The sequence below is a fragment of the Limulus polyphemus genome, unplaced genomic scaffold (assembly GCF_000517525.1).
Source record: "Limulus polyphemus unplaced genomic scaffold, Limulus_polyphemus-2.1.2 Scaffold258, whole genome shotgun sequence".
NCBI classification, from domain to species: Eukaryota; Metazoa; Arthropoda; class Merostomata; order Xiphosura; family Limulidae; genus Limulus; species Limulus polyphemus.
This window is the reverse complement of record NW_013665868.1, coordinates 116,212-137,977: the sequence shown is the minus strand read 5'-3', so window position 1 is coordinate 137,977 and position 21,766 is coordinate 116,212. Positions and strand designations below refer to the sequence as shown.

The window sequence follows — 21,766 nt, the reverse complement described above, 5'->3', positions numbered from 1 at the left end:
ACAACATTTTCAGGACAAAAAATATTTGGTACAAACTTTAGTTTCCTGTGGACCAACTCTTGAGACCAGAGCTCAGAAGGTAGAGTTGCATTACTGTTTCCTGTGCAATGGTTTCAGATGTTATTTTCTCATTATGGCTAGGTGTTATAACCTAAATACAGTCAGATATTGATATTTATAATTTTGTGATAGCTAAAGTTTCTTGGCTGCAAGTGAAATAAATATATTGTAAAATGTGTAATCATTTTATTTTGTGTTCTTACAGCATAATACTTAAAATAAAAGAATATGATTTAGGATTTATGTTAAGCTAAAATTATTCACAAAAGTCATTAATTTTATTGTGTAGTTTTTTGAATAAACTAAAAAAAGTTCTAAAATATATACCTCCCAATCAGTTTTGGAGAAACACTGTTAAAGATGTTTTTCTTTATCAGACTCAAACTTAAATTTGGAAATACAGTTATCACGTAATATAATTGTAGGAGCAGTCAAACTGTAATGTCACTAACTAAAGTGGTTAATGCCAGCTTTTGTTTTCCAATGTGTTACATTTCCTCCGTTCACATAAATAGCTATTCTCATTCAGTGCTGCCCTCTATAGGAAAAAAATGCTTATGCATGCCACAAGCCTTTTCCTCTCCTCCATTGGAATTGACCAATCCCAATGCATTTCTCAAGAAATCATCATGCGATAACCTTTCACCAATAAGAGTGTGACATACTCTCATTATGCGTGTGACTCCCTCTATTCAATTCTACCTAACTGTCACTTCTCATTTAGCAGTACTAGTGTTCAGACATTCTTTAATTTTGGAGCTTTTAATGTGTTTCATACTTATAAATTTAATAGTTTCAATTCTGAAGTGGGATTTCTTCATTAATTTTTTTTGTTATATTGAAGATGCCTTTTACTTTAACTTAATTTCCCAGTTGTTGTTTTTTGCTCTCACATTTGCATTTGTTTATCAAACATTTTTGTTTGATTCATATTTCTGAAATGAATTTTGAGGTTCATGTTACCACTTCGGGTATAATACCTCTTACAAGCACTCTTTCACATGCTGTAGGTGGAGGGGACCTATCATTTGATTTATCTGCGATTATCTGCCGAAAGATTGATCATTATATGGTTAACCACCTTCTCCTGAACTTGCTCCACTTCCTCCTGAACAAGCCAAACCTGTTTGGGCTAATGAAAATTTTGATGGCCTTTGTCCACCACCAAATTTTGGTGTGTATTCCTATGCCTAACCTGCAGAATCAGCTAGGCCTATTACAGCATCTTTAGACATGATTTCTCAGATATGTGATGTTTTATCGATTTCCTATGATCCCCATCCTTATTTGTTGTATGATATTTCTTCCTCTTCATATTTAACTTCCCACCCTACCCAGATATTAGGGTTCATGCTGAGCAATTTGCTTCACACTTGGTTGAGGGTGTCAGCATGCCTTGCCATTCACGGTTTTGCTTTGGCTTACCATCAAGCTGACTGTCCGTTTCTGGACTCTCAACAGTTGGATCTATTTTACCTGTGTGGGGATAGTCCCTGATTTTCCTGTGCATTTAACCCATGCCCAGTTTTCACTTCTTTATCTTACCTTTGCTTCACTTCTACGGTATTCATCTACCACCCATCTCTTCTCTGTGGCGATACACCGAGATCCTGATGGTTTTTCAATGGATAGCCTCTCCCTTATTACCTCCATTGTAAAGATCTTGCTTTACACACACGGTTTCTCTGTTGTTGGAATCTTCTGGGTCACGATGTGGCCTTGTCCCAGGTTTGTTTGTCATCCACTTATCTAAGGGATTTATGTATGGCCCCTTTTCTTCAGCGGTATGTTTTCGACCATATACCTGAGACTTTGGAATCATATGTGGAGTCTGTGCTTCAACACTCTACCCTTTCCTCTTTGGTAGCTTGTTTTTTGCAGTTGGAACCATGACAAGCCCCTATTCCTGTTTCCCATCCTAGTCCCTCTCAGCTCTTACCTGTTCCTTTTTCCAGGGGTCCTCATCTCCTCCTTTTATTCGACATAGATGGGTATGGTGCCAACAGTACTGGTGACAACCCAGTGGGAGCTTGATTGTGCGAATTTGTTACCCTTTGGGGATCTTTTGCCACAAATCAGTGGGTAAGTTGGGATTTATCAGAGGGACTTGTCCTCCAATTCCCCCCCCCCCCTCGTCTCGGGTACCTGTTTCCTTCCCTGTGCCTCGGGATCCCATCACCTGTCAATGTTTGTTAGAGGTGGTACAAGACCTTTTGTCTCAACAACAATTGAACCTGTTCATCATCTTTCTCCAGGCTGTTCGTTGTCCCCAAGAGAACTGGAGACTGACTGCCTATAATAGATTTGCCTCAATCAATTTCTCAGTCTACCCTGTTTTACCATGAAATCATTTCTCACCCTCAGGTGGGCTTTTTCTCCAGGATTTTTGTGAATTAAACAAACCAAAGATATGATTGTGACTTACAAGATATTGGGATATGCAAGTAAGCATTCACAACATCCATCTTGGTCATCCACAGTGGTTTATCAGTTTTGTGCACTGCCCTTCTGGCTTGCTTTGGCCCCGTATGTTTTGGTCGGGTGGTCAGAGCATTTACTAGTCACCTACATGCTCTCTGGTTGCTCTTTCATTATTATATGGATGACTGGCTACTGTTAGCTCATTCTAAACAGGAGTCCACCCTTTACAGTCATCAGCTGCTCCTGGAGGCAACTTGACTGGGCTGGCTAATCAAATTCGAGAAGTCATTCCTTCGACCTACCCAGTATCTTCTCCATTTGGGTGTTCTGTGTCCTGTACATGCTCTTTGCTGTTATATTGCCCACATTGCTTCCTTCAGTGGTACTCTTTATTTCTTGGCAGCCATCCTCTATGATCATTCTCTTTCCACCCTCACCAATTGGGTTCAGCCTTTGATTTGATTAGTTTATTCCTCATTATTGACTTCCTCCTGTACTTTGTTCCACTTGTCTTCTCATCAGATTTGACACCTTATCTTTACTCTGGCATTTTATCTTTGTCGTCCATTGGAGGAAATTCTTCAATCGGGCATGTGGACTGCTCCTAATACATTCATCTCTCACTATTTGCATAGGATCGTGGTTTCTTTCTTTTCTGGCTATCATCTTCTGTTTTTATCCATTCTTCAGTCTTCATTGAGACTTTGACTGAGTAAATTATCTTTTATTATGCTTTTTTATTTTCAGGAACTTTATTTCCCTTTTTTTATTATTATTACTTCGTTGTTTGGATCCTGCTCTGTGGTGAGTGGTGCCTGACCAGGTATTCTTTAACTGTTCAAATCTGCACTGTCAAGTCATGTTGACTTGCATGTTATAATTCCATGGCCGTGCAACACACACTGCAAAGATGGGGTGTTGGTGTTCCACAAGATAGAATTGCTTCATTAGTTTCCCGTTCCAGACCGTACCCACCCATGGTCTACATGGGTAAAGCAGAAGGGGATAGCTGCCCATCTCTACCATGCCTTGTATTGAATAAATCAGTATGATCTGTTTTTAAAGATAGAGTTTCATGGTCACCCATTGCAATGTCTCGTGTTGTCATTCCTCTGGACTCTCCACTGCATTTTATCCCCCTTTTCTTCTAGTGGAGTTTGAGAGTCCTTACCACATTCCAGTTCCAAGCCACTAGGGTGGTGCACAATGGAGGCTTCCTCCGAAATGGGTTATTGAAGTACTAACAAAATATAGAAATGATTATAAAACCATTCAGTTGAGAATAGGGTGGTGGTATTCTGCTGGTGTAGGTGACGTGATATCTTCCAGTATGAAACATAAAAACAAAAAGGAGTGAGATGTCCAAATTGCAGTTCACCTCTTTGATTGGGATCCCTCATCCTACCCCCCATATGGATGTCAGTTGCCAGTGGCCAGGTTTTAGATTTAGAGTAGAACCAATCAACATAAGTCCTCACACATGTATTACAGATGTCTATATTTCCTCCCTCAATTGTATTCCATCAGAGTTGTGGGTCATGGTGGAGGTAATTGCAGATTGTTATGGTTCTTTCCCTTCTGCTGAGAGAGATGGTTTACATTATGTAGACATATTTTCGATACATGATGTTGGTTTCCCAGATTGATCTATCAATTTATCATATTCACATGTGCCCCGTGCATGAGTCAGGGGGTACTAGATTCCCTCTGGTCAGATGGCTGGGTTTTGAATTGTCGTTGACTTACCAACCATATGACCCTCACCCTACCCCCTCGTGGATGTCGGTTCCCAGAAGCATGGGTTTTGGATGTTGTTGACTTGCTGTGTATGGTCTGTCGAGCCCTAGCCACTCTGCACCTAGGGGAACATCCTTTTTATTTTACACACTTTTATAATTTCTGGGATTGAGTTTCATAAATATTGCATAGTTCAGATCACTTTCTTGCCATAGTTCTATCCCAGTTGGATATGCTCCTCTGTTTTCCACCCATTATTCAACATCTTTTTACAATTGGCAAATAGTATACCTGGTTCAGATGTGGTGCGGTCTCCTTCATCAGATCTTAAAATCTGACTATCTCATTTTAAGGAGTGTCCTTTAGATGCTTTCAAAGGATGCTTCTTTCTTTCCCTTGCACTGGTCCCTCCACCTATTCAATGTGGGATTTTAGCTATTTATGTAAGTGGAGGTAATGTAACGTATCGGAAGTTATAATTTTTCTATACTAAAAATTTATTTCTGATAGATACTTATCTTATCTCACATTTCCCACCCTTTCTCCCCACTGAAAACTGGTGCTTCCATTTTCTGCCAAAACTTGAAGTGATAGTTAAGTTGAACTGAATAGAGGGAGTCACATGTATAGTGAGAGTATGTTGCACTCTTATTGGTGGAGGGTTATCTTTTGATGATTTGCATGAGAGATGCACTGAAATTAGTCAAATACAATGGAGGGGAGAAAAAAGGCTTGTGGCATGGGTAACAAAAATTGTTTGCATATAGAGGGCAGCACTGAACGAAAATAGCTATTTATGTGAGAGAAGGTAAGTACCTATCAGAAATACATTTTCAGTATAGGAACATTATATAGTTTATGCCCCCACTGCTTAGCAAAACAAAGCAGGGCATCCGTCTGTCCAGATCTTGTAGACAAGATATCTCGAGATTAGAAAGATATATTTTGACCATACATATAAAATAGGTACTACATAAAAAGTTGTAGACCTGATTAACTTTTGAAGGTCACTGGTACATAGAAAATTTCCCCAACCATGTGGACGTAATATTTCAATACAGGATAAATGGATATTGACCAAAAGCATACAACAGGTAATACATATAAAGTTCTAGATTTGATTAACTTTTGAAGGTCATGGATCAAAAGTCAAGGCTAATCAGACTGAGGGGACTCAAACATGCACTGATACATTAGTGGAGACATAAGTGTTTCCTAAACACAATTTTAACTTCTTTTTTTTTATATAAGGATCAAATTATATCTAGTACTGTATTTATCTATTCAAATGTGACAGTTCTATACATGAACATTTTTGCCATTATTTATACCTACCTGGCTACATTTGTCTGAATATCTTAGTGTTACTGGTGGGCTGTATCTTAATTTGTAATATCTTTAGTTCCAAAGAGTCCAAATTCAATTCTGGCTTGAAAATTTTACGAGCTTCGAAGGGGCTTGAAAGACAGTCAGGAGCACTCAGAAACTGTTGTTTCTCCTCACCCCACTTGCAGAATTTAGATTTAATATTTCAATTTCAAATTTAAATAAAAATTATACCTATGGTGATTTGCCAAAGTAGGGATAAAATTTTTAATTTTAAGTAACTCCATTTTTTAGTGTTGTCTTTCTTGTTTCAAAATTTTTTATAGCATGAAAACTTTCTATATTACTATAGCTAGCTAGGTTACATATGTATCGATCCCTACCCGTCTTTATAAAATTAATTTTTTTTATTTTACTTGTAATCATTATGGAAGTTTGGGTGATCCTTATTTTTAGCTGCGGCTCATAGAATGGCTCTGAATTTTTTTTTCAAGTACTGACTTTTAGCTCATAACTCCGTCATCTCTTGACTGATTTGAGTTTTGGACTTGTGAGGTTAAACCCTTTTGATTGATGTATTTGACTATGCCCAAGGTCTCGTAGATTAACTTACTCTAATTCTGCCTAAAACAATTTCAACTGTTGAGTAGGGCGGTAGGGATCCTGATGAGTAATAAAATTGAATCGGGTATACATGTATCCCATGCTTGGTATTTCTGGTGAACAAAAATATAGCTAATAAAAAAGGAAAAAAGTTCTCGTAGATTAATTTACTATAATCCTGTTTAAAAGAAATTGAAGTTCCACAGTTATTGAGGATTTCCTCTTGTTGAAGTTTTAATTTACATCACATTCATCCCTTTATTTTGTTCCATTATAAAAATAAGTGTTTTACACTATATTTTATCCATATTGAATCACATTTAGGGGTTGCTCAAGGTAGTTGAAATTTTACTTTGTAGCTTGAATTATGTCTGCATATTTTTAGTATTCTGGAATACTTCAGGCTCTAGATTATTCTGGAAGGTTTTAGCATATTATTATTGAATATTCTTGCATATTCTGGAATATTCCACATTGTTCAAAATGTTCAAGAACCTTCTATATATATAAATAGTCCATGCTGTTACTTTTTACTTTCTTAAATATTCTGTATGATATGACAGTAGTTTCTAGATCAGTGGATCATCTGCCAGTGATCCTGTCTGGAGCAAGAGTAAACCAAGTCCTAGGTGTTCCAGAATTGAGTTATAGTACTGAAAAGGCTCAAACTTTTGCTGGAAAAGTGGGGAGTTGTTGATTATGTAAAAGCAGCTTGCTTTGACACAGCAGAAAGTAACAATGGTCACAGAAATTTAGCATATATGGTGTTAGAACAAAGGTTAAATGAGAATCTTTCATATTTGGCATGCCAGCAACATATCTTAGAACTTGACCTGGCATGTGCTTTCAAAGACTATATGAGGCTTTCCTCCATTCCAAATATTGCAATTTTCAGTAGATTCCAGTAATCATGGGAATACATGGACCAATCCACTTATGAAACTGCAGCTGATCATTATGAAGTAACAGAAGCCATAGAGGAAGTTAAGGCAGTGTCTTGAGTTTGTGACAAGATGGCTTCAGGTCAGCCAACCTAGAGATGATTATGAAGAGCTTCTTGAGCGAGCCATAACCTTTCTTGGTGCCATCGTTCCTCATGGAATGGCATTTATAGTATCTGGAACACTACATCATGCATGGTAGATGGCCAAGACATTATATGCCCTCAAGATCTTGATGTTTATGGGACAGTTTAAGCTCACTGACTGAATGAAAAAGGACTCTGTGACATCTGCAATTTTGTTGTTTGAGTCTCTCTTAATGCATTGTTCACTGCTTCTGATGCCCTTTCTGCTCCTCACACAATGATCTTAGCTTCCTACAATGTATTGTTAAGTATAAGAAGGTGAATTCTGCTCTTTCAAAACCTGCCTGTCTAAAATTTGCTGGATCTATATGATATCTCAATGAGGAACTCATTGGTTTGGCATTCTTTGATGCAGCTATATCCACAGAGACAAAATGAGCAATGGTAAAGGCACTAAATGAGAAGGAAGGCATGGATGAACCTCCTAAGTGCATCCATCTGAATCTCAGAGTCTGAAGATCTGTCAGTTGAAGATTTCATCACAAAGAACACAACAGACTTATTCATTTGCATCAAAATTTCACCTGGATTTCTGGATTATGACCAAAGTCATAGGAGCTCAGAAAGGACCACGAGGAGGCACAACAGACAGTTCAACACTTCATTGTGGCAAATGACAATGCTGAAAGGGATGTGGCCTTTGTTGAGGAATGTAATGTTATCATAACAAAGAAAGAAGAAGAGAAATAGTTACACCCTCAAGTTGTGCAGGATCTTAGAAAACACTCCTAGCATCAAAAAGGAAACAATAACAATGCAAGGGTGACTATCCATGCCAAAGTCAATTTAAAAATCATATAATTATGTACTTATACTATTGTACATACAATAAAATAGTAACATACTTTAAATAAATCATTTATGATACGTAACAAATGTCTTTATATCATATAGTTTATATGGCACCAGGCCACTACGGTCTAGAACTCCAATCTCATTGAGCAACCTCTAAGTATGGTCCAAAATAGATGAAGTTTAACATTTAATGTTTTTGTTTACATTGGAACAAAATTAAGGGGTGAGAGCTTTAGAATGTTTTTTAACCTGAAATTTTACCTGCAAATAAGGACCACCGTCATGCAGGTATAGCTATTTTTTACATATGATAGACCAGTTACACTGTATTTTTAATATTGTATTCAAGTTCATCAGCATTATTCATTCAAGAGTAGGACCTTATGCCCATTGACCTTGAAACTGAAAAAATTGTTGTTGGTTTAGTAAACATTTTAAAGGGAGACTTACTCTGGGAGGAGGATACACAGTGAAAAAAAAATTTACTATAAATTTTACTAATGAAGGTGAAGAAGATATTCCCAAAATAACTAATTTCTTTAAGAGTTTGGGGAGTTTTCTTAAAATTTCTATTTTTGTTGGAGAAGTAGCTATTCTAGAAAAGCATGAGAAAAAAAGTCCCTGAACCCTAACAGATTTACTTTACAATCTTAAAGGTATCGAACCTAAACAGATTTGCCCTAAAATCTCAAAAAAAACTTAGAACTTAACAGATTTATCTTAAAATCTTGAAGAAACATGGCAAAGATTAAGGATATGTATGACTATTATTCTCCAAAATCAACTGATATTTATGAATTTCCTACTGATTATGTGGAGGATTACCATGAACCTTAATTTTTTATAAAGAAAGTCTGGGAAGGATATGGAAAAGTATAGGCCTAATAGCTTGACTTCTACTGTTAGCAAAGTATTGGAATCTGTCATCAGAACTCTTCTAGAAAAGCATTTGGAAAGGTGTTTTTAGTGAACTATTCTTAGAACAATTTAGAAAAAAAAGGTTTTCTTGTCTTGATGATTAGTTGTATTGTTTTGATAGAACCTTCACATTTTTCAAAAAGAGCATCTTGTTGATGTTGTTTATCATGATTTTTAGAAAGCCTTTGATAAGGTTCCTTACAATAGATCAATTAGTAGGTTCTATGCTTGTAGGATTGAAGTAGATAGAGAATTGGCTTGGTGCAAAAAGAGTACAAAGTATTCATAAATCAGCATTTTTGTGGATGTGCCAGGTGGTCTGTTTTACACATTTTGTTCATTATTCTTATTAGTGCTGTGGAGAGCTTCCTAGAAAATAATATTTTTCAGTTTACTGATGATAATAAAATGATGAGAAGAACCAATTCTGTTCACAGTGCTTTTCCTACACAGATTCCAAAGGCCTTGATGATTTTTGTTAATGGGGCGAGTATGGTAAATGGTTTTTCATAGCATAAAATTTGAAGCTACAAACTCAGGATGTGAAAAGTTGAAAAAATATTACTTTTTGTATAAGTGGAGCATAGACCTTTTATAATAAAGAATAAGGATTTAGGTATGATTGTTGGTGAGGCCTTAAACCCTGTGCTGGGTGTTTATATGTGATGGAAAAAGATCTTACTGCTAATTATAAATATTTTAAATTTACATTATAAGGCAAGATTATTGTAGCCTTATGCAGTACTGTTGAGGTTTTAGGTTGAGTATTGTGTGCATTTCTAGTCTTCTACAAAGATATCATGTTGCAAAGAGTGCATAAATAAGTAAACATTATTTTGAATCATGTAAATTATGAGGAGATGCAAGTTTTTGTATTTATTTTCTATGGATTCAAAAGAATTAGGTAGAAATTGATTCAGATATTCAAAATTCTTAAGAGATTAGATTAGCTTCCTTTAAGTTGTCTGTTTTAGTGGTAGATTGTAAAGATTGGAAATATAATTGAATATTAAGGGTAATGTTATACATATTGATCATAATTCAGTGTTTCTTTTAATATATTTTCACAAAATAATTTCCTATGATATCAGACTTAAATTGTAGAGGTTAAAATTTTGCAAAATTCTAGCTCAAAGACAATAGAAAACGTGGTGCTAGTGGTCGTCTCCATCGAACTGAAACTGGGGACTGGGTATGGTCTTCTGGTGAAGAGAGCGAGGACGATGATTCAATCAATGAAAAGGTATGTATTCTTAGGGCAAACATTTTTCCTCATTTGAAAATGTGTAATGTGTACCTGCTTAGTTTTGTTATTGTGTGTGTGTGTGTATATATATATATATGTATGCAGAGCTAGATTTTCTCCCCCCCCCCCTTTTATGAAATTTATTTTTAAGCCTGCAAACTTCAAAAATTTTCAAAACAATCTCTGCTACATAATTTTTAAAGATCTTACAATTCTCCTTTCCTACTTCCAACTGTCCTTTTTTTTTCCTATGTTAAGTGCTGTAGCCCTGATTCTAACTTTTATTACATCTTGTGGTCACTAATGATAATAATCTCACCTAGAAAGCATGAACAAGCAGAAGGTAGACTCATGAGCATAGGAGGTAAACTAGGTTCCTGAATTTTGTACAGTCCTTTTATTTTATTATTTCAGTTAAAAGTTCAGAAATTTGAAAGAATTAATATACATGCAAGTCATATGGGAAAAGATGTCAGTTTGATATGTATGGTAGTTTCAACATTATGAATTGAAAACATCATAATCATTGGCCTTCTTGACACTGATTACAATCTGTGTGAGAACTTTAGGATTTTTTTTTTTATCAAGTGTTTTCCTGTATTCAGTTTTGGAAGGTCAAAAGAGTAGGGAGAAGCAGAGGAAAGTTGGAATTCAGTAGAGAAAGTAGAAGAAAAAACATTGTTCTTTAACTCTTTAAACCCAAGTGGACACTGCTAGTGTCTAGCCAAAAATCTCGATTTACCCATCAGACTGTGACAGTGGCCAATAACATTTATATCTGAAAACTAATTCAAATCATATTATTAATCCACCTTTTATAACTAGACCACAAATTTTTATAAGGTATGGTGATAATTATTAAGATATCATGAAAATATTTCGACAGAACATGCAAAAAATTATGGGTTTAAATAGTTAAATATTGTATGTTACTGTCATATGTAGCCAAAAAACTTTGTATACTTCTTTCACAGCATATAATTAAATAATTAAGCTAAACTTATGTGTTTCATAGTTTATTGAAGAATCATATACTTTTCTGTTAATATAGATCTAGTCGTGTAACAGAATTATGTGAATGCAAGGGATTTTTATCTATGGCAAGTCTGTTCAATAGTTTTAAGCCACATCTGTCAAATTTAAACATCTACTATATGAAAGCAAATGAGACTTTCTTTTTTTATTACTGTTTCTCAACTTTGTTTAGCATATGCCAATAGCATGATATGCTGAATAGATTATGACAAGACCGGTTATGAAGTTTTCTAACAGTTTGGAGACCATAAATGTTGTTTTACTACTAGTTGACTTTGTAATTTGTAGATCATACTGCTAACTCCAAATGTTTGTATTTTAATATTGTTACTTTAGTTCTCGTTTATATAATTAATTTACTTTTCATTAGAAGTTTGTAGGTAGACATAAATAGATGTAGTAGAAACACCCCTGTGTTGTTACCAGTTATCTTTTTATTTTTCATAATACTGACTAATTGTATTGATGAGATTCTCAAAGTGACAGTCTGTGAATTTCATGCAGTCTTTAGTCTCAGCCTTAACATCTGATGGAACTAAAATTTGACTTCTCTTTCCATTATAATTCAGAATTGAACAGCATAATAGAAAATATTTTTTAAAAAGTATGAAATTTAATCTAATTTTCAAACAGTGAAAACCATTCACACCATTTTGCTTAATTATATTCTGTGTAGTTAGATTATAGTTTGTTTGGCTGGTTAGTAGCTTCATAACTACAGTCTGTTGAATATACATTTTCAAACCACTAAAGAGAAAAGAATGAATTCCACATTAGTGACTAATTTAAATAGTGAAAACAGTATGATTAAGCAAATCACAAAAGAAAGAGAAGGTTTTATTCAATAATGTTTTGTTTCATAAGTTTCCAACCATTTTTTGTTATACTCCTAGTTTCATAGTTCACCAGTTTATGTCTTTCCATAAGAATACAGATATTCATAATAAGTCTTTCTTTATTTTATTCATTGGTTAATTAGGTTTAGAGAGGGCTGAGTAAATTATATTAAAATGACTGAATATTCAAATCAGTAAATCACATGAGAAACACTATTTATATGAAGTCATAGTAGAATGGCTTGTTTCAAAACTACATAGTGACATTGTCTGGCATTTTATGGGTAGTGTGATCCCATGCAAAATATCCTTCCTTTTGGGAAAGTTATGTAACAGCCCTTTTCCATGCAACATGTTCTTACACACAGATCATAAAGGTGTGGGGAATTAAGATTTCCAAGGTGACTATAGCCCTTGTACTTAACCCTCTTGCTGACTGACCTTGTAACTCTAAAGTAACCATTATAGTTTTCATATTTTTACTTTTAATATTTCTAGTGTATCTGCACAAAATTTGGCAAGATTTCAGTAAACATTACTAATCTTTTGTAAACAAAAAATCAAGATTTTTTAATTGAGTATTTTTACCAAAACTTTCTCCATGAAACCACTGAGTTAGAGTGTTGAATGCTGTGAGTGAAAACTGATTTTCATATTAATATTAAAAACTACTTTTATCCATCTAAAAATTGTCAAATTTTATTTGAATAATCCCTAAAACCTCCTACATAAATATCAAACATATAAATTTCAGTAAAATTATATTTTATGTGTTATTTTCTCTACCTTAACTCTATACACATTCAATCAATTTGACCTACCTTATAACCACCAGAAAAAAATAAATCCAAGTTAACTTTTTCTTTCTAGAATGACTACAGATTGTAACATGAAACTACAATTATTCTTCCTAAATAGCTTAAAGCTTGTAACAGTGTACATCTATTTATACTTAAATTTATTATTTTGTTGCCCTTTGACTCATGTCTAATTAATAATTCTGCCACATATGTTGTAAATCACTTGGCGACACTCATCTCATGTTACCGTATTGAATGACATAATGCACGACCTGCTCACTTTTCGACCTACCCATAGTGAGAGGGTTAATGTCATTGGAAAACAAATAAATATAGCTCAACTTGAGACACCAGGACAATCTAGAAAGGGACCTGCTACAATTTGTACCTTAGCTATGGTAAACAAAGTACAGCGTCTTTTAATAGGTGAAAATCATAAATAAAAAATGAATGGCAGAAGCCTAAACACCCAGAAAACAGAATGCAACACAATCAAGAAGGATTTTCATCTGGAAAAATGACACAATTTGCTTCCGTGACACATCCAAGAGAGGAAGATCAACTATAGAAAACTGCATGAAAGTTGCCTAGCCAGAGACAAATGGGTAGGTCGTGGTGACGTTCAATAAAATTTATGTGTACCTTGATAACTATAACAAACCTTGTGACATTTTCTACCAGCCATTGGGTGAAAAAAATGTCTAAAACTGATAAATGACACTTCACAAAATGATTTTGAAGGGTTTATAATTATCACTGGATACTATGACAGGAGCAAGTTTGATATTCCGAGAATGGGTACAAAGGTCAAAGTGAACACTATTTCCTATTAGATCAGTGTCTGGACCTTTAATACCACACAAAAATGCCAAATTTGTATGGAAATGAGGCTATCATGGTATGGGTTTTCCAAAATAAGGCTTCCAATTATATCTCCCATTCAACAGTTGCATACTTCGAGCATTTTCAGGGTGGAGTGGTGTGCTTTGGGCATGACAGTTTACAATAGATCCTTTTGCAGTGGAAGCTAAATTACAGAACTATTGTCAAGATGCAAGAATGTCAGTTAGAGCATGACCAGACATGACGACATGGAATGTATTGACATAATGAGGCTCCAAAATTACTTTAATATAACATACTTAACCTCTGTTGTCAAAGAGTTTCTTAAGTTTTATATGTTTGAACTTACAGGTTGATTATCTGGTATAGTGGATAAGAACTTTTCTTAGATGTTTTATCATTCAAAAATGCCAGGAATCAGTTTTTTTTCATCACAGAGAGGAGTCTGGTACTGTGGCTTCTGACATACGTCTTTATTTATATGTAAATTAGATATTTCAAAAATGTTGTGTATAGGAAGATTGTACTTAAGAAAATGTAATAAAGTACTTAAAAGATAATTACATAGATATCTGAATCATAGAACTAAGAGATATGCAGATGCATCTGCATTAGACTTCTGTTGTCAAAGTTTGTTGATCCAAATTTTTCATAAACATTCTGAGAAATCATATTTTGAGAACTATCTGATGAAACTAAAAGCTTAGTTCTCACTCTCTATCTTTGTGTTTCAGAATTAAACGATGAAATAGAAGGGATATGTAAAAGTACAAATTTATCATTTTTTCTACACCATCCAGACCTTTTTTTATCAAAATCAAACAATAAATCAATGAGAATAAATACATAACTTGATGAAACAGGAAGAGGCTAAAAGAATACTGAAATGCCATAGATCTTTGTTGTGAACCTTGTCTGAATTTATCTTTAAAATGAATTATTCAAAAAAATATAGGTGGTTAATAAAATAAACCATGAGGATAAAATGCTCAAATATAAACTCAAATTAAAATGACCACTCATCACACAAATTTCCATTCAAAAAAGACTATCACAAGTGTGCTAATAGTCATATGAAATCCAAATCCCCAGTAAAAACTTGTTTTGAAAATGAAGACAACATCCTGAAACAAAATTAGACAGTAACAAATAAGATACTGATCAAGCTAGATCAAAGGTTAATTACAGGCATCATTTTGTTACTTATGTGTAGTGGGAAATTGTAAAAAATTGAAAAAAATACAAATTAATTTTTAAATTATCTTTGAATTAGAGTTTCACAAGTTTAGTGTCAAATTATATGTTGCATCTGAAAAATATAAGTTGTTACATGATTTATTTTTAATTCTGTAAGTTTAAACTAAAATTTGTTAGCAAAATTATCAAGTAATGTATAATCAAGCCTTGATAAATGCCAAAGAGTGTGTCAGGCTTAGCATTTAAAAATATATCTATTATACTTTGGATTGATCAGTCGCATGCGTGTACTGGTGTTACTGTATTGTAAGAAGGATATATATATATAAATATTAATTAGTAATGTACTTACTCAGAATAAGTTAAAGTCAATACAACAATAATTTGTTTTTATTGGAAAGTGGTAAGATTGTTAAAGAAAATTACTTAAGTGTTTGTATTAGAATATTGACAAGTTTTGAAATGTGGAAAATTTTGGAAGATGTTCTGCTGTTTCTCTTGCTACTATTCAAGTAATTTCAAATACAGCATAGCCTTTATTAACCAACATGAATTACTTCAGTCTTGTTGCATAACCTATGATATTCTTCCTGGTTTTGCTCTGATACTGGTTCTTTGTAGGAGTTATCTAAACTTAACTAATAATTAATTGTATCTATAAAGTCTGTAAAAAGAAACTGTGGAAATTTTGGTTAAGGCTAAAGGCTGTGTCCCTATTTAGTTGTACAACTAAAACAGTATTTATTGAGGTGGGTTAAAGTACTTTCAACTTATTAGACATACAAGTATCAGTAATCTTTCCATGTGTTCTTAGGTAGCATGAATAAGAGGATTAATTATCAGACATTTACATAAACGATGGCCAATCTATTGGGTCAACAAATTTGAAAATTATAGTGTTACTAGTTAAAAATATATCAATGACTGTAGAAAGCCTGGATAAAAGTTTTAAGTCACAAAAATACATGTACGGCTTCTGTGTTTTACATTTAAAGGCAAATGGAAGTTGAGTATCCTCAATACAATAGCCAGAAAAATATAACAGAAAACATGAAATTTGCTTGAAATTATGTTGATTATATGCACAACAAGTGTATTTTACAAACTTGCAAAGTTCCACCAGCACTATTTCATAGGTAGTTTAAGAACATAATGCTGCTAAAAAGAGAAAGTATATTTGAAACATCAAATCAGATAGACTTAAGTTGACTATTTCTGTTAAAAACATTCTAAAAAAATAAACATTGACATAACCATGCATGAAAACAGAATCTCTTGGAGAAATCTGTCTGACTTTAGAGGTACATGAGAGCGATACCACCTTCACATTTTCGAAACTTAGACCAATTATGTAATAACTTCAACCAAAAAAGTTGCTAAGATGTGCAATAACAATTGATAATAAATGTTATTAATAATGAATAATAGCAGACAAACTATAAAAAGCTTCTATGACCACTCTACCTTGGATCATCTGTTAGTGAAGTTTTCAGCCTTTAACACAAGAAAACCTGATGAGGTTGGACCTGCTTAGTGAAATTATTAAGCACTAAAGCAGAACTGTCTCATGTACATTGTCTATCAGATTTGACAAATGTATTTACTACTATTTAAAAAATTTATAACATATTAAATCTGTTTATACAACAAATAACTGAAATAATTAAACTTAACAGTAAATTACAGAAACATATATCTTTTTTAGTAAATGGCAAGTTTCAGCCCAAGTCCTACAGAACAATAGCACAAACTGTGTGCATATGATCTCAAGTGTATTTAAGCCATCAAAGTTGGACTACACAAATAGATTTTTTTACACACCATGTTTTAAGACAAAAGCATTATTTCACAAACTTTATATTAATGAATGTAAATAGGTCAAAAAAGCTGCAAAGTATTATTCCTGTAATTGAAGAAAAATGTTTTGCACATTTTAAAAGGTGGGAGACAGATAATTGTTATTGTAACCTTTAGTGTAAACCGCAGACTTAAGTAAATAGAAATTGAGATTTATTAGACCTATTTTTTTTATGTTAAAAAATTAAAAACCAGAAATAAACAGAGTTAGAAAATCCAATTTAGTTTACATAAACTTGAAAACAAGTACTTTTGGTAAAGTGCCTAATTTGAAACACAGTAAGTAGTGTTCAGGTTCAAAATGCTTATCCATGGGTAGAAAATCAATCTGGTTGGCCCTGACTAGCAGATATAGATGACAGAAATGCAATCTGAATCACCATCTCTGATCAAAACAGAATTCGAAGTTACACATGTAGCAGTTACATGTGCCAAAACATTTAACAACAGAAGTCTTCTAAATATTAAAATTTACACCAGTGTGTGTACTGTGGTCAATGGTCATTAGGCAAATAAACAGTAAAGTATTTTTAAACATTGTAACATAAAGTTCAACATGAAACTCACTGATTACATCCACAAACAAAATTTTATAAATTAGGTACATGTACTGTACCATTTTTACCTAATGACATATAAAGGTTAAATACAAATGGTTTTTAGAATGCAGAAGCACTTTCCTTAGCACTGTTACTAATATTTTTGTGTAGAATATTAACAGGACTTCAGCCTTCATTTCTCCATTTCCTACTTTCTGCAGTTCATAAATGTTAATTTTTTTTTCTTTTCTTGTGCATGTAATTAACAAAATCAGCTTCCTTCCTTTCTGGCTTTGTATCTCCTTTTCCCACTTGAAATAAAACTTCATCAGTTTATCAAGATTTTGATGAAATTTTGCATTTTGTAACAACTGCAAATTAGGTACATATAAAAATGTGTAAGATTACATTCAAGCCATAAACGTGAAAGTATTCTAGCAACTTAATCCTACTTATTTATATGTGATTGGGGCTTGGCTTTCATTAATTAAACCTCCCTGATAAACATTACAACCTCACTCGTTATGCATATCCTTTCATAAAAAATACAATATTTAAGGATACGTACATTATACATGAGAGACTATTGTGATTTTATCAGTAATGTTTTCACTCCTTGCCAGTCTTATTTACCTACATACAGCTAACATTTTCTATATGCCTTTCACTCTGTAGTCTGAGGTTCAGAATAATCAACAGGAAACACTTGTAAACCAGACTCGGGAAGTTCATGCACCCACTTCACATCAACAGGCACCTGTTTCCTCTCAACCACAAACCCAAAAGTCAACCTTGATTGAGCAACAGCAACATTTGGTTAATACTCAGAATGGAACAATTAGTTCAGGAAGACCCACCCAACCAGCAACACCATCAATATCTGAAGTTAGAGAAGGTCCACCTACATATCATCAGAATCAACCACTGGCACAAATAGCTAGGTATCCATCTCATGAACATGAAGCTCAGCTAGTTGCAAATCAATCATGTGTAGTCTCCCCCCAGATCCCAGCCCAGAATCATGTTGGAGGAATGACTCCTAATACCTTCCAGGTGAGTAATTTTGTTTGGTTGCTCTAAGTGATCTTAAAACTACTGCAAAAATTCCACCTGAAATATCCAGGAGTAGAAAATTTGTCTTACGAGACCAGCCTATTAGAAATGATCAACCAGGTTCAAGACAATTACAACAGATCACCAGAGTAGGAATAGTTGCTCACACACTCATATGATGTGCGGTATCTCAGAGACACTGGTTGTAATTTTTTTCTTTTAACTTGCATTACATCAACTATTTTTTTCACAAATCAGATTCCACATTTTTAAAATCTGAAATACATAACAATATAAAGATATTGGTAGCTTGAAAGACAAAAATACCGAAATTGTACCCATTTTGATAAATTTTGGCCAACAAATGACTCCCAAAGTTTTGTTGACATCTCATGTCTGAAATTAAGGATGAAAAGTTGTCCAAATATTACAGTCATGATGGGTGTCATAAGTTGAGGTGTTTGAATTCAAGAAACATATACTTACAGTTTTCAAATCTCAAATAGCAGAGGTGTCAACTAGGACCATTTAATTTTAACATAAATTAAGCAAATTTTAAACCTTATAATAAAATGTACTCGGTATATTTTACCGCTACACTGTTCTTATAAGACTTAACCCTAAAAAATAAGATTATGATCTGCAGGGCAGAAATAGTTTTTTTTAAAATTCCACACACTTATCGTAACAAACTTTTGTTGATTTCAACCCACCCACCCCATTCATTCCTTATCTTATGTTATCATCAAGTCTTAATATTTCATACTTTATGTTCAATTATAGAGAAAGAAACAAATTATAAAACAAAATAAAGGAAATGGAAAATAAATAGTTATTACCGTGAGGAATGTAACCAAAATATTTTTGTATTTAATTAGTCTTTCTTTTTTAAATCAATAATACTTAGAAACCTAAAACACTTCTGACACAGTACTACATAGAAGTAGACCTTACAAAATATCGTGATGTTTTAAACACTAATAGAAACTTGCACATTATTAGGACAAAGCTGAAAATATCTAATGTTTTATCTATTTGTGTTTGAGCTTGTGTACACACATGAAGAAGCTGTAAAGCAAAACACAGGATAATCAAAACAGGTGTTCTCTGGAAGTAGGAGGTTATTTCTCTCTGAACTATGTCTTCTCCAGATGAGTCAGCAAGACAACAAATTAGATGACAAAATGAGCTTTGTATTTATATATTTTCTCACAAAGATATACTCTCTTGACAGTTTTACAAATAGATTTTAACTGGTATCAAATGATAAACAGAGGAAAATGCATTTCTTTGATGCAAAAGAATGATAGGTTTGTGGCATGATTTTCCCCTCTAAAATTAAGAGACCATTATGTTTCACTGAAAGTTATATTTAAGAAAACAATACTAGCAGAAACATACCAATGTGAAATATATTATTGAAGGCATGTGTATATGTTACATGTGTTTGTTCCTGCATCTGTCATATTCAGTATATTTTAAGACATATACAGTTCATATATGTTTACACAATCTGTCCAAGATTTTATACGTGTTATGTACATTGTTAAAGTGAGAGAGAACCCAAGAAGTGATAAATCTGTGTCAAATTCATAAATTTGTACTGTGTGTACAATCCATTATAGGTATTTACAACAAATATACAAGTGCAAATACACAACACATACAGATAAACTATGTGAAACCTGAATTAGAAAACTGAATGAATATACAGATAGTTTTATATCTATTTTTAAAATGGAATCAAAATACTGAAGTTTAAGTTACACTGCTGGTATCACACTTTATAGTGGATAGCTTAGAAATTTCATGCCAAACTTCTTTATTGAATTTTGGTTTACAGTCTTTGATAGGAAGGACCTCTCAAAATGTTCTTTAATTTGTGGTTTTTGCTTTGATGTGGGTTTACCATGTTTTATTTTTAATAGTGATCTAAAGAAATGCCCTTTTCCGATTGTGATGTGAAGAACATGATAAAATGTCATGAGTGTGAAGGGGCAAACAGTCTCTCCATTATCATTACCAATTAAAATATTTCATAAGTAACGTTTGCTAGGCAAGTAAGCAGGATGTATAAGTTGGTTTTTATAATTGAGGCAAATACATTTCTCAGTTCTGATGGGCAGGACTGAGACTTGAATTGCCCTTTTGAATGACTTTATTTTGTAATAACTTGAGAATCCTGTTTTTTCTTTTGTTTTTAGAGACACTGAACTTTGGATCTTTTTCCTCCTGAATTACCCAAGTTTTTATTAAGAAACGTTTGATGTGATATGAATTTCATGATTGGGTGAATGGTATTTAGGAACTTGAAAAATTGGTTAGGGAGGCTTTTTCTTGATTACAAATATGAAAAATGTAATTCATATATCGGAGCCAAATTTTGGAGTGAGGTTGTTGTTTTCTTTTTCATTCATTCAGAGTATTAGTTTCAAAAGCATACATAAGTAAAACAGCAAAAATTACAGCCATTCTGTTTCCAAAAACAACACTTTAAATGTTTTATATAAGCTTTCTTCAGACTGAAATTATCCATTCTCAAGAATGAATGTTACCAAAGGTTGAATAAGTTCAAGAGGTATTCCAAACAAGTTAATATTGTTAATTTGACTGGAAATAAAATCTGAAACAGCTTGTATATACGTTTTTGCAAGGTATCAACAAATATAAACCTGATTCTAAAATAAATGAGATGAAAGAACTGATGTTTCATTCCTAGTTTAATAAGTCTCTGGTCCCAATTAACTCAGCTGGTGTAAAATTTTAACAAAGGCTGTAATACTTTGTGTAGTAATTAAGATAGTTTCTGTAGCTGAGTTACACCTGAAAACTATTGGTCTGAGTGTCACATCAGGTTTATAATCTTTAAAAAGGCCATACAATTCAGAGATTCTACTTTCTAGAGATTTTAATTCACTTACAAGTCTATAAAGTTGAATTAATTTTTCAACTCTGTTGTCTTGACCTCTAGCCTTTTAGTGATTTATTAGAGCAGAGAACATTGTATTATTTTTTGGAACCTGTTAGAATTTCTAAAATTCTAACTTAATAACCAAGATTATTTAAGATAACAAATCCCATTCTTTTATCTAATTGTTGAATAATTAGACTAGGATCACTTGAATTTTTTGAAAGACAGGTTCTGTTTTTTTGGTAGTTTTTGTGACTTGTCATATATATTAGATCAATATCTTGACAAATCATAAAAAAATTCTGAAGGCTAAAAAGTGATCCAAATATAATGATTAAATGTTCTGTATGCTAAAAGTGTAGAATTCTAAACTTTGTATTATCTTGTGTATGGAAGCACGTTATGCTAATGTAATAGTAAATTGATAAACAATGATTTATAAGCATATTGAAGTATGTTCTCCAAGATAAAACCACTTCATTATACATAACAATTGTTTGTC

At 33.3% G+C, this 21,766-nt stretch overlaps 1 protein-coding gene across 8 annotated transcripts in view; it reads left to right on the top strand.

Annotated features, from left to right (window-relative positions):
* Positions 1–21,766, top strand: part of LOC106478877 (serine/threonine-protein kinase OSR1-like) — a 124,924-nt gene that overhangs the window by 94,522 nt on the left and 8,636 nt on the right. For 6 of the 8 annotated variants that reach the window (XM_022382565.1, XM_022382563.1, XM_022382562.1 and 3 more), the window contains 3 exons: positions 14–79; positions 10,077–10,190; positions 17,976–18,353. In XM_022382565.1, coding sequence (XP_022238273.1) covers positions 14–79; positions 10,077–10,190; positions 17,976–18,353 — 558 coding nt within the window. The remainder of the gene's footprint in view (positions 1–13; positions 80–10,076; positions 10,191–17,975; positions 18,354–21,766) is intronic. The other 2 variants (XM_022382567.1, XM_022382569.1) reach the window with 2 other exon arrangements.